This window comes from Capricornis sumatraensis, chromosome 3 (genome assembly GCF_032405125.1).
Source record: "Capricornis sumatraensis isolate serow.1 chromosome 3, serow.2, whole genome shotgun sequence".
In the NCBI taxonomy this organism is placed as follows: Eukaryota; Metazoa; Chordata; class Mammalia; order Artiodactyla; family Bovidae; genus Capricornis; species Capricornis sumatraensis.
The window spans coordinates 162743732-162758160 of NC_091071.1; the positions used below are offsets into that span (position 1 = coordinate 162743732).

General features: G+C 41.4%; 1 protein-coding gene across 1 annotated transcript; it reads left to right on the top strand.

Moving 5' to 3' along the window:
- The first annotated feature begins 10890 nt into the window (after window positions 1-10890).
- GPR148 (G protein-coupled receptor 148) lies at window positions 10891-13822 on the top strand. Its single transcript, XM_068968498.1, has 2 exons — window positions 10891-11749; window positions 13800-13822. Exons 1-2 carry the CDS (start codon window positions 10891-10893, stop codon window positions 13820-13822), a joined length of 882 nt encoding a protein of 293 aa, XP_068824599.1.
- The last annotated feature ends 607 nt before the right edge of the window (window positions 13823-14429 follow it).

Sequence of the window (14429 nt, forward strand, 5' to 3'; positions counted from 1 at the left end):
TCTCTGCCTTACTTCACTTAATATGATAATCTCTAGGTCCACCCATGTTGCCATAAATGGCAATATTTCATTATTTTTTATGGATGAATAATATTCCCTTGTAGATATATACCACATCTTCTTTATCCATTCATTTGTCACTGGGCATTAGGTTGCATGCATGTCTAGGCTATTGTAAATAGTGCTTCAGTGAACATTGGATACATGGATTAATATTATTTTGGATTATAGTAAGTATTTTCCAGATATATGCTCAGGAGTGGGATTTCTGGATCATATGGCAACTCTAGATTTTTAAGGAACCTCCATAGTGTTCTCTCTGGAGAAGAAAATGGCAACCCACTCCAGTACTCTTGCCTAGAGACTCCTGTGGACAGAAGAGCCTGGTGGGCTGTTGTCCATGGGGTCACACAGTCAGACATGACTGAAGCGACTTAGCATGCATGCATGCATTGGAGAAGGAAATGGCAACCCACTCCAGTATTCTTGCCTGGAGAATCCCAGGGACAGAGGATCCTGGTGGGCTGCTGTCTACGGGGTCGCACAGAGTCAGACACGACTGAAGCAGCAGCAGCATAGTGTTCTCCAGGCTTCCCTCATAGCTCAGTTGGTAAAGAATCCACTTGCAAATGCAGAAGACCCAGGTTTGATTCCTGGGTCGGGAAGAGCCCCCGGAGAAGGAAATGGCAATCCGCTCCAGTATTCTTGCCTGGAAAATCCCATGGACAGGGCAGCCTGGCAGGCTACAGTCCATGGGATCGCAAGAGTCAGACACGACATAAACCAGCACCATGCTGTTCTCCATATAGACTTTATTTTTATCTTTTTTAAAATTTTACTTTACAATACTGTATTGGTTTTGCTATACATCAACATGAATCCACCACAGGTGTACACCTGTTCCCAATTCTGAACCCCTCTCCTGCCTTCTTCCCCATACCATCTCTCTAGGTCATTCCAGTGCACCAGCCCCAAGCATCCTGTATCCTGCATTGAACCTAGACTGGCGATTCGTTTCTTATATGATATTATACATGTTTCAATGCCATTCTCCCAAATCATCCCACCCTCTCCCTCTCCCACAGAGTCCAAAAGACTGTTCTTTATATCTGTGTCTCTTTTGCTGTCTTGCATACAGGGTTATCATTATCATCTTTCTAAATTCCATGTATATGTGTTAGTAGACTTTTTGATGATGGCTGTTCTGACCTGTGTGAGGCAAATCATTATGATTTTGATTTGCATTTCTTTAATAATTAGTGATGCTGAGCATCTTTTCACATACCTGTTGCCCATCTGTGCATCTTTGAAAAAAATGTCTGTTTAGTTCTTCTGCTCATTTTTGATTGGCTTGCTTTTTATTTTATACTGAGCTGTGTGATCTGTTTGTATATTTTGGAAATTAAGCCCTTATCTGTCACATGGTTTGCAAATATTTTCTCCCAGTTCATAGGTTGTCTTTTTGTTTTATTTATGGTCTTCTCTGCTGGCAAATGCATATAAGTTTGATTGTGTCATTAGTTTATTATTTTTAAAAATTTTGGAGGGTAGGCTGTGCAGTGTGGTTTGTAGGATCTTGGTTCCCTTACCAGGGACCATCTCATGCCCTCTGCTGTGGAAGTTTGGAGTCCTAAGCATTGGACCCCCATGAAATTCCCTCATTTATTTTTGCTTTTATTTCTTTTGCTGTGGGAGAGCAGCCTAAGAAAGTATTGGTATGACTCTTCTAGAGGTTTTATGGTGTCATTACTTATAATTAAGTCTGCAAGCCACCTTATGTATGGTGTGGAGGAGTTTTCTACTTTCATTGATTTACATGCAGCTGTTCAGCTTTCCCAAAGTCACTTGCCCAGGAAACTGTCTTTTCTCTTGCCTTCTTTGTCAAGGATTAATTGACAGTAGTTGTGTGGTGTATGTCATTTTTTAGGAAGTGTTTTTGAGCATTAAGGAAATGTCATGTTTCTATTAAAACAAGGTCTCTAGATTAAGGAATCTTAGCAGTGCTTAGAAGAATGTCTGCAGATCAAAGTTTTAATCAGAAAAAAATTGGGGAAGGAAGCTGGAGGATTTCCTTTTTTATTAAAAAAAAAAAAGTCGGGGAGGGGGCAGTTTAACAAAAGTTCACTGTGTGGGAAAACACTCAATAGAAAAATATGTGATTCTCCTGTCTTTAGAAGTCACAAGATATACCTTCATGGCTTTGTGAGTTCACACAGTTCCCCATGTCACCTCTGGGAGCCATTACCAGATGGTGAACACTCACAGCTAATACTAAGTGCTTATTCTTGATGTCAAGTGCCCGGTGTTCAGTAAATACGGGCTCCCTCCCTTCCTTCCTGCCCACTTGGAGAAGAAAAACAGAGGCAATCACAGAAGCTTCACAGACTGAAGTGATTTTTAAAGTACCAAAGGAGTAAGGCTGCAATTAGAGCAAAGGGGAAGACATGTTTAAAGAGAAGGTTGTAGGTTTATTGTGGGAAAGGAGGTCTCATCATTTGGGAAGGTTTTGGGGGCCATTCTGGAAGCATCTACTTTTTTTCATTGGCCTTCTGTCAGCAGCCAGTAGCTGCTGAGATCATTTCTGAAGTTTGTTTTCGGCTAATGAGGACTTCTCCTTTGCAGTAAGTCTGCACTGGCCCTAGTCTTGGCAGACGCTGCCCGACTGACAGTGGGCACCCAGGAAGGAAAGCCTGTCTCCCTCTCAGAGAGAGGAGACTTTTCCTCCTTCAGAAATTCCCAGGTGCAGGTTCTGGGTTGGGCGGGGAGGGGAGTCTAGCTGGATCCGAGAGAAGTTGTCCTCAGCTTCCTGAAAGTAAGTTAAGTTCTGGCTTCTCGATTGCCTGCATTTTGGCGGAGAACCACAGACAGGCAGAGGAGTGGGAGAGCTCTCTGACAGAAACAAAGGAGGGTTTTTCAGATACCCTGATGGGGAACTGAGGGCCTAGGGAAGTGGGAGGTGGCCAACAGGAAGTGGGGTGTCCTGTGTGATTGGTTGTTATCATTGTCATTTATAGTTAACGCAGTCATGTCCAACTCTTCGTGACCCCACGGACTGTAGCCCGCCAAGCTCCTCTGTCCATGAGATTTCTCAGGCAAGGATACTGAAGTGGGTTGCCATTTCCTAGTCCAGGGGATCTTCCCAACCTGGGGACTGAACCCACTTCTCCTGCATTAGCAGGCAGATTCTTTACTACTGAGCTACCAGGGAAGCCCCATGTGATCAGTTAGGGGTGCATATTTGACTTCTGCTTGGTCCTAAGTTGGAAGCAGGGACAAAAATTAGAGAAGTTGGCAGCTGTTAACCAAGTCTGGCTGTTTGGATTTCACAGAAATTGCTGTCGGAGACCACCATCCAACTTCCCCCAAGTCTGACGTGCCACAGGCAGACTGCCTTCCCAGGCCAGTTACCGTAGATAAGGGCTTGGTTTGGGGGAAGGGTGCTGCAGGTGGTAGGTGAGAGCTGTGTTTTTATATATGGTCTGGCTACACCCATTTGTGGATTCAGTCTCTTGCTGAGGGCGGCATGTTGCCCTCAGGGGTTGGTCCTAAGCAGGGTTTTTAGGACGAGACCCAGGTGCTTCACTGGGCCTGTGTGGACCCACTCCAGCCCTTGCACACATCTGTTTCCTATAGGATTTGCGTAGGGGGGGTGACAGCTGATTCTGATTTTATTTTATTTTTTCAGGACAGTTGTGGACATAACATAAATCTTTGCTGAAGTCTCTTAGCTTCAGTGTCTTATTTCAAAACTGAAGCCAAAGTAGCATTTTGGGCTAGAAGGAAATTTTAAAACTCCAGAAGGAAAAGACTTTAAGAACTGTCATTAAGTGGAGGTTGTATGTAGAGATGAGGGCTGATTATGTGAGTTTGGTAGCTGTGGGTTCCTGATATGCAAATATGCCTCCAAGAAGGAAATATGAATCTGGAGACTGGGAGATTCTTTCTGGCTGCGTGATCCTGAATAAATTGCTGGTCTTCTTGAAGTCTCATAAATATATTAAAGCCAATATTATTGCCCTTGCTGATTTTGCAGAGTTGCAGCCTTCCTGGAGATTTCATAGGAATGCAAGGGATTTCTGTGTGTTGATTTTATATCCTGCAACTTTACTATATTCATTGATGAGCTCTAGTAATTTTCTGGTGGAGTCTTTAGGGTTTTCCATGTAGAGGATCATGTCGTCTGCAAACAGTGAGAGTTTTACTTCTTCTTTTCCAATTTGGATTCCTTTGATTTCTTTTTCTGCTCTGATTGCTGTGGCCAAAACTTCCAGAACTATGTTGAATAGTAGCGGTGAAAGTGGACACCCTTGTCTTGTTCCTGACTTTAGGGGAAATGCTTTCAATTTTTCACCATTGAGGATAATGTTTGCTGTGGGTTTGTCATATATAGCTTTTATTATGTTGAGGTATGTTCCTTCTATTCCTGCTTTCTGGAGAGTTTTTATCATAAATGGATGTTGAATTTTGTCAAAGGCCTTCTCTGCATCTATTGAGATAATCATATGGTTTTTATTTTTCAATTTGTTAATGTGGTGAATTACATTGATTGATTTGCGGATATTGAAGAATCCTTGCATCCCTGGGATAAAGCCCACTTGGTCATGGTGTATGATCTTTTTAATGTGTTGTTGGATTCTGATTGCTAGAATTTTGTTGAGGATTTTTGCATCTATGTTCATCAGTGATATTGGCCTGTAGTTTTCTTTTTTTGTGACATCTTTGTCAGGTTTTGGTATTAGGGTGATGGTGGCCTCATAGAATGAGTTTGGAAGTTTACCTTCCTCTGCAATTTTCTGGAAGAGTTTGAGTAGGATAGGTGTTAGCTCTTCTCGAAATTTTTGGTAGAATTCAGCTGTGAAGCCGTCTGGACCTGGGCTTTTGTTTGCTGGAAGATTTCTGATTACAGTTTCAATTTCCGTGCTTGTGATGGGTCTGTTAAGATTTTCTATTTCTTCCTGGTTCAGTTTTGGAAAATTGTACTTTTCTAAGAATTTGTCCATTTCTTCCACGTTGTCCATTTTATTGGCATACAACTGCTGATAGTAGTCTCTTATGATCCTTTGTATTTCTGTGTTGTCTGTTGTGATCTCTCCATTTTCATTTCTAATTTTATTGATTTGATTTTTCTCTCTTTGCTTCTTGATGAGTCTGGCTAGTGGTTTGTCAATTTTATTTATCCTTTCAAAGAACCAGCTTTTGGCTTTGTTGATTTTTGCTATGGTCTCTTTTGTTTCTTTAGCATTTATTTCTGCCCTAATTTTTAAGATTTCTTTCCTTCTACTAACTCTGGGGTTCTCCAATTCTTCCTTTTCTAGTTGCTTTAGTTGTAGAGTTAGGTTATTTATTTGACTTTTTTCTTGTTTCTTGAGGTATGCCTGTATTGCTATGAACTTTCCTCTTAGCACTGCTTTTATAGTGTCCCACAGGTTTTGGGTTGTTGTGTTTTCATTTTCATTAGTTTCTATGCATATTTTGATTTCTTTTTTGATTTCTTCTGTGATTTGTTGGTTATTCAGAAGTGTGTTGTTCAACCTCCATATGTTGGAATTTTTAGTAGTTTTTCTCCTGTAATTGAGATCTAATCTTAATGCATTATGGTCAGAAAAGATGCTTGGAATGATTTCGATTTTTTTGAATTTATCAAGTTTAGATTTGTGGCCCAGGATGTGATCTATCCTGGAGAAGGTTCCATGAGCACTTGAAAAAAAGGTGAAATTCGTTGTTTTGGGGTGAAATGTCCTATAGATATCAATTAGGTCTAACTGATCTAATGTATCATTTAAAGTTTGCGTTTCTTTGTTAATTTTCTGTTTAGTTGATCTGTCCATAGGTGTGAGTGGGGTATTAAAGTCTCCCACTATTATTGTGTTATTGTTGATTTCCCCTTTCATACTTGTTAGCATTTGTCTTACATATTGCGGTGCTCCTATATTGGGTGCATATATATTTATAATTGTTATATCTTCTTCTTGGATTGATCCTTTGATCATTATGTAGTGGCCTTCTTTGTCTCTTTTCACAGCCTTTGTTTTAAAGTCTATTTTATCGGATATGAGTATTGCCACTCCTGCTTTCTTTTGGTCTCTATTTGCGTGGTATATCTTTTTCCAGCCCTTCACTTTCAGTCTGTATGTGTCCCACAGAAATCCCTTGCATTCCTATACACTAATAATGAGAAAGTAGAAAAAGAAATTAAGGAAACAATTCCATTCACCATTGCAATGAAAAGAATAAAATACTTAGGAATATATCTACCCAAAGAAACTAAAGACCTATATATAGAAAACTATAAAACACTGATGAAAGAAATCAAAGAGGACACTAATAGATGGAGAAATATACCATGCTCATGGATTGGAAGAATCAATATAGTGAAAATGAGTATACTACCCAAAGCAATTTACAAATTCAATGCAATCCCTATCAAGCTACCAGCCATATTTTTCACAGAACTAGAACAAATAATTTCAAGATTTGTATGGAAATACAAAAAACCTCGAATTGCCAAAGCAATCTTGAGAAAGAAGAATGGAACTGGAGGAATCAACTTGCCTGACTTCAGGCTATACTACAAAGCCACAGTCATCAAAACAGTATGGTACTGGCATAAAGACAGACATATAGATCAATGGAACAAAATAGAAAGCCCAGAGATAAATCCACACACATATGGACACCTTATCTTTGACAAAGGAGGCAAGAATATACAATGGAGTAAAGACAATCTCTTTAACAAGTGGTGCTGGGAAAACTGGTCAACCACTTGTAAAAGAATGAAACTAGATCACTTTCTAACACCGCACACAAAAATAAACTCAAAATGGATTAAAGATCTAAATGTAAGACCAGAAACTATAAAACTCCTAGAGGAGAACATAGGCAAAACACTCTCAGACATACATCACAGCAGGATCCTCTATGATCCACCTCCCAGAATTCTGGAAATAAAAGCAAAAATAAACAAATGGGATCTAATTAAAATTAAAAGCTTCTGCACAACAAAGGAAACTATAAGCAAGGTGAAAAGACAGCCTTCTGAATGGGAGAAAATAATAGCAAATGAAGCAACTGACAAACAACTAATCTCAAAAATATACAAGCAACTTATGCAGCTCAATTCCAGAAAAATAAACGACCCAATCAAAAAATGGGCCAAAGAACTAAATAGACATTTCTCCAAAGAAGACATACAGATGGCTAACAAACACATGAAAAGATGCTCAACATCACTCATTATCAGAGAAATGCAAATCAAAACCACAATGAGGTACCACTTCACACCAGTCAGAATGGCTGCGATCCAAAAATCTGCAAGCAATAAATGCTGGAGAGGGTGTGGAGAAAAGGGAACCCTCCTACACTGTTGGTGGGAATGCAAACTAGTACAGCCACTATGGAGAACAGTGTGGAGATTCCTTAAAAAATTGCAAATAGAACTACCTTATGACCCAGCAATCCCACTGCTGGGCATACACACCGAGGAAACCAGAATTGAAAGAGACACATGTAGCCCAATGTTCATCGCAGCACTGTTTATAATAGCCAGGACATGGAAACAACCTAGATGTCCATCAGCAGATGAATGGATAAGAAAGCTGTGGTACATATACACAATGGAGTATTACTCAGCCATTAAAAAGAATACATTTGAATCAGTTCTGTTGAGATGGATGAAACTGGAGCCGATTATACAGAGTGAAGTAAGCCAGAAAGAAAAACACCAATACAGTATACTAACACATATATATGGAATTTAGAAAGATGGTAATGACGACCCTGTATGCAAGACAGGAAAAAAGACACAGCTGTGTATAACGGACTTTTGGACTCAGAGGGAGAGGGAGAGGGTGGGATGATTTTGGAGAATGGCATTCTATCATGTATACTATCATGTAAGAATTGAATTGCCAGTCTATGTCTGACGCAGGATACAGCGTGCTTGGGGTTGGTGCATGGGGATGACTCACTGAGATGTTATCGGGAGGGAGGTGGGAGGGGGGTTCATGTTTGGGAACACATGCAAAAATTAAAGATTTTAAAATTAAAAAAAAAAAAGAAGAACACACACACACACAAAAAATAAATAAATCAGATAAGCAATTCATAAAAAAAAAAAAAAAAGAGATTTCATGTGTTTAAAAGAGTATTTGAAGCCCTTTGCTATGGTTGTACTGTCTTCATTGAGCACATTTCTGCCTTGCAAGCTGCCTGCTCTGCAGAGTGATTGAACGTTAGTGAGTGTTAGTTGCTCAGTCATATCCAACTCTTTGCAACTCCATGGACTGTAGACTGCCAAGTTTGTGGGAATTCTCCAGGCAGGAATACTGGAGTGGGTTGCTATTTCCTTCTCCAGGGGATCTTCCTAACCCAGGGATCGAACCCGGGTCTCATTCATTGTAGACAGATTCTTTGCTGTCTGAACCACCAGGGAAGCTCCCTGCTCAGCAGTTCAGTTCAGTTCAGTCACTCAGTCAGGTCCGACTCTTTTGCAATCCCATGAACCGCAGCATGCCAGGCCTCCCTGTCCATCACCAGCTCTTGGAGTTTACCCAAACTCGTGTCTACTGAGTCAGTGATGCCATCCAACCATCTCGTCCTCTGTCATCCCCTTCTCCTCCTGCCCTCAATCTTTCCCAGTATCAGGGTCTTTTCAAATGAGTCAGTTCTTTGAATCAGTTGGCCAAAGTGTATGAGTTTCAGCTTCAACATCAGTCCCTCCAATGAACCCCCAGGACTGATCTCCTTTAGGATGGACTGGTTGGATCTCCTTGCACTCTCAAGAGTCTTCTCCAACACCACAGTTCAAAAGCATCAATTCTTCTGCGCTCAGCCTTCTTTATAGTCCAACTCTCATATCCATACATGACTAGTGGAAAAACCATAGCCTTGACTAAACAGACCTTTGTTGGTAAAGTAATATCTCTGCTTTTTAATATGCTGTCTAGGCTGGTCATAACTTTTCTTCCAAGGAGTAACTGTCTTTTAATTTCATGGCTGCAATCACCATCTGCAGTGATTTTGGAGCCCCCCAAAATAAAACCAGCCATTGTTTCCACTGTTTCCCCATCTATTTCCCATGAAGTGATATGACCAGATGCCATGATCTTAGTTTTCTGAATGTTGAGCTTTAAGCCAACTTTTTCACTCTCCTCTTTCACTTTCATCAAGAGGCTCTTTAGAGTTCCTATCAAATACCACTCTGTAAGCAGAAGTGGGCATATCTTATTAGCTTCCAACTTGGGGCAAGTGCTACTCTTAATTTTAATCATGCAAGCCTCCTTACTGTCTACAAAATGAATCTGAACTCTTAGAATGGAATCAAGGCCCTTCAAATCTAGCCCTGGCTTTAGTCTGTCCATAGTCCTCTCAGCAAGCCTTCACTCTCCCTAAAGGAATCAGAGGTTGGGTCTCAGGTCTTGGGAGGGGGCCTGGCAAGGCAAGGCAGACCTGTCCTAGAAAGCCAGGGTTTCTATTCAAGTTAGTGAGATGGGGAATAAGATGAGAATGTTCTAGGCGTAGAGGTGGGGCAGTCTTGTTCTCAAGAATAAGGTACAAGCCCAGATACTCCAGAGCCCTTGAGGATGTGCGTGAGGTTGACTCTGTGCCTGTAGAGAGAAAGGATGCAGAGCTTGGTGATGCTCCCTGGCTGTGACTTAAGGAACCCAAGACCAGAGAAGGAAAGTGAGTTTGACATCCAAAGTCATATTCCTCACTGGCAGCAAATCTAGGCTTAGAGCTCCATTCATGTGATTCCCCCAGGCTAGGGATAGAGTGTTCCCTCTCCGGGGTCTTCACACAGTCACTTTGGGGGCTCTCTGTTTCTCTGGTGGTGCTCTGTGTGCTCTGGGAGCGAGGGATTAAGGAGGAGGCATTTAATGCAGGCAGGTGTGCATTTTCCAGTTTTTTATTGACAGGTTCTAGGGTAGGATTTTGATGGAAAAATCTGCAGCTGAGAGAAAGCCTGCCAATGACCATTACAATTTCTAGTCCTCTCTGAAGAACTGGAGAATCCAGAGAATGAAAGCCTGGAGTTCAACAGCGTGGCGCTGGCACACAAGTCTATCAGAACAGGGCAAGTGCTCCACAAACGATGGCAACACACTATGTACGAAAAACCTTATGCCTTCAGTGAGGGGTTTCATGAGGAGCTTCGGCATTGGCAATTCTCAGGAAGTTGCCTAGCTGTGACTTGCCATTATCTCCATTGTGACTTGCCCTTTGGGAAACCACTAGCATTGACTGTGCCTCTTCAGGGTCCATTTTATATATTTTGCTCTCTAGGAGCCAGAGTAAAGGAACAGAAACCTATTTCAGCTAGCTCAAATAATCCAGGGGGGTGTGATATTTTTAGAACCTAAGGCAGAAAATGCAAGGCATCTTAGTGGAATCAGAAACCCAGGTTGCTCTCTGTCTTGCAAGGGCTTTTGTGGTTCCACTTTGCTCCTCTCCAACCTCTCTCTCTCTCTCTCTCTCTCTCTCTGTCTCTCTCTCTCTTCCTCTTGTCTACACTCCAACATGAGTGACAGGTCAATTACATGACATCACAGTCAGACTACGTTCTCTGAGAATCCTTGGGTTGGATTCTGATGGACTCAGCACGGTCTGCAGAACAACTTTCCCTGAGACAGATACTCCCTCACTCCCGGTCCAATCAACTTTGATGGAGGAGAGGGAGGTCTGGAGGAAGTGAGACAGCAGATGACTTCTCTCCTTTCTTTGGTCCATGTCAGTACTCTTGAAAGTTGTCATCGCCTATAGCAAAAAATGGGCAGCCTGTTCCTTGGGACTGTATGCAGGGTCAGAGAGTCAGAAAACCACGCAAGAAACTTTAACACAGATTCATTCTTTCTTAATCTTTTCTCCTGCAGGAGCCAGGTTGCCCTGAAGACCATGAACTTGTCTTCTGAGCACTGCAACATGTCAGACTGGCTGAGGCTGGAAGCAACTGTGAAGGTCTCCGTGTACACGGTGGCTTTCTCCTTCGCCACGCTCATCACGGTCATCATTATCAGCATCATATCACAGAATTCAAAACTGAGGCAAGAGGTTCGATACATCCTCCTCTGTCACCACCTGCTGTGCATCTCCTCCTACTGTGGCCTGGGGGTGGTTTTCCAAGGGATGCGAGCCTTCCTGGCCAACAGCCCCATCCTGGTATGCTGGGCGGTGTTTGGGGCACAGCTGAGTGTTGGAGAAGGGATCCTCTTCACTCTGGCCTTGATGGCTGCCCATACGTGCCTGATGATCTGCTGGCCCTTGACATCTGTGTCCTTTATAGATTCCATTAAGTATAAGATTCTGGCTGGGACTTGGCTCATTATTATACTGAAGAATGCTTGCCTCTTCCTCATAGAGGGCACTGGCCCTACTCAGATTGCTCTTTTAAAGTCTGAACCCCTTTGCCCAGTGGTCTTGAATGGCATTCCTGCCAGAGCCATTGGCATGGTTTTCCTTTTCCTTCTTCTGTCTATCATTCTTGTAAGTTACTCCCTGATATACAAAGAAGGGAAACGGGCTGGCCATTTTAATAGGTCAAATATCAAAGCAAGGAAAACAGTCCTTATTCATTTAGTACAATTAAGCTTGCATATAATACCAACTCTGTTATTCATCGGTTTGGGAAAGATGTGTGGAGTGTTTTTCTTTGCTTTAAATCTGGTGCTTTTTGGAGTCTTTGCCTTTGCCCAGTGTTCCAACCCTCTGATCTACGGGCTCTGGAATAGAGAGTTGCAAAGCAGATTATACCACTGTATGTGCGGTCAACTGTGGTGTGGTCACCATGGTGTGACTAGCAGAGTGTCAGTTTAAATAAAAATTCAGCCGTTTTGAATCAATAACGCTAGTCCTAATGGACCACCAGCTAGGGTTGAGCATTTGCTGTTCTCTCAACCTAAAATTGATACCTTGATTTGATTTTGAGAGTAACATGAGTAAATCAAAGTTATCCATCTGACTTACAAACTTTGACTACTGTGTCCACTGAATTGGACTCAGAGAAATCATTTTATGTCTTTAACTCTATACCCAGATTAGCATTTTGGGTAACATGCCTCATTGTGTTTCAGGAGTTGAGCAGTTTTTTTGGTGAATGCACTTGTTTTTAGACACCAAGAAACTGACCATGGTTGATACGGAGAGAAGTTTGGCTGTTTCACTTATATTAAGTAGGGGCAGGTTTGGCTCCATGTGATAACAAGTCAGCAACAAAATGAGAGTGACTTTAAAAAATTAGAGGTTGATTTTTTTCCTTGTGTAAAAGAAATCTGGAGCTACACAATCCAGGCCTATGTGGTGACTCTGTAGGCCACAGAGATGATTCCCTTCTGCTCTGCCATGATTAGTGTACTACCTCATGACCCAGGATGGCTCTTAGCGCTCCTGTCATCACGCTCACACTCCAGCCAACAGGAAGGAGGAAGGGGCACAGAAGTCTCTGTACCTTCCTTCTAAAGACACTTTTCAGAAGTTGCAAAACACTTTCTCTTTCATCTAACTGGCTAAATTTTAGTCATTTGGCTATGACCTAGCTTTAAGGGAGAGTAGCAGTGTAGCAGTGTTCTGTTAAAAGTTGGGTTTCTTAATACTAAGAAAATAAGTAAGAGGAGATATTGGATAACAAAATTATTTCAGGGACCATTTTTCTCTTGACCAAATAGAATACAAAGAAAGACAATGGATAGATTATGATCATCATAAAAATATACTCTACCTTTTAAAATGATATGTAGATACAGAGTTATCTGTCCTGGATCCCAGAAAACTTTAATTGTATTATGTCAAAGAGAATGGCATCAATAAAGAGATCACTAAACCGGTTTAAACATGGGAACTCATAATTTAAGTCTAAGTAAGTTTGGGGCCGTAGTATGAAATAACTTTTTTCACAGAAGTCTCCATATGATATTTATTTAGATAAAACACCCATTTCCGAATCAGTCAGGATTCAGTCTAGAAACAGGAATTGTTACCATAAATATATTGCCCCATAAAGATTTAATACAGGAATTGGATGCATACAAGTCATTGAAAGGGCTAGGGAGTAGAAATCATGGGACAGCATTTATGGATGTCAAGAGCCAACCAATGCAGCTATAACCTGGAGGTCAGGCAGGCGCTTCTTCCACTGCCTGCCCCACCTCGCCCTGTCCCCTCATGTTACTCATGACTGTGCGACTTTGTTTGGGGAAGAAACACCAATAGGAAGATGGCCTCCACCTCCTCCATCTTCCAAATCTCATGCGATTGCCTCTAACTGGCAGAACTTAACTGGCACCCAGACTCTAAGAACAAAGGAGTCTGGGAAATGTAGTTCCTAGTTTCACAGAATTGGCAGTACAGAAAGGCACCCTGAAAGGTGTATAAATGAGGATTGAATGATCCAGATCATGGGATCCACCTTTATGACATTTATATTTTCAGCTAACAAAACAACAAGGACAACAGATGCCACGTATTGAGCAATTCTTATGCTCCTGATACTATTATGTAAGCTCTTTTATATACACTATGTCAAGTCCTCCCAACAATTTTCTAATGTAGAGATTATTATTCCTGATTCACAAATGAAAAAGGCTGACGCTTATAAAGGTCTTACAGGAGCTTAGGAAGTCAGGATCATCCCTTTAAATTTCCATACACATGACTTGACTCAGGGTGATCATTTCATCACTGTTGAGAGCTGAACCTGTTGCTTGGGAAATTCGGGCCTTGGTTCTCCACTTTGCTTTGGGTGTGGACAGCTGGCTTGTGGAAAAAATCTCCTTTTTACTGATTGCTTTGACCACACTCTACACCCTTAGGCCACCTTGGTTTCAGATACTAGCAGCTGCTGGATCATGTGTCTGGACTCCGTTTTGGCTTCCAGTTCTTCTCGTGTCCTTTCTGGGTATTCATTCTAAATTTTCCTTCTTCCTCTAAGAATAGCTCTGAGGCTTCAAAGCACCACCTTCTCTTCCACTTGTGCAATTCTCTCTCCAGGGCAGGCACGAGTCTCTTACCCTTATCTCCCAGCATCCAAACGATAAACTAGACTCATCAGTCAGAGAGACATGCCTTGGTACAAACTCTCTCCCCACAAAAACCAAGTTGTTTCTTTGTTTTTGTTGAAATATTAAGCAATCTGAGAGCAGAAAGAGGAAGAAAAACTAAAAAATTGCCCAGGCTTAACTTAATTGTAAGACCTAAATCTAATACGCACAATTTAATTTAACCTCAGAACTTTAAAAACTGTTTTCTAATATCAAAAGGTAACTTCTACTTGTACAACTGATCATTAGAATGGTTGTTTTATACTTTCAAATGTAAATCATTGCTTTTTAAAATTAAATATTTTGAATTGGGAAGGTATAGTATAAAATTCAAAAGGCTCAAAATGGTATTTAATGAAAATTAAGTCTTCTCTGGGTTTCCCAGGTGGTGATAGTAGTTAA

Excerpts from the sequence above, each read along its gene's own strand:
- GPR148 (XM_068968498.1), top strand. The coding sequence starts at position 10,891 with ATGAACTTGTCTTCTGAGCACTGCAACATGTCAGACTGGCTGAGGCTG. Across the intron at positions 11,750-13,799 it reads GCAAAGCAGATTATACCACT|GCCACCTTGGTTTCAGATAC; the intron begins GTATGTGCGGTC and ends CTACACCCTTAG.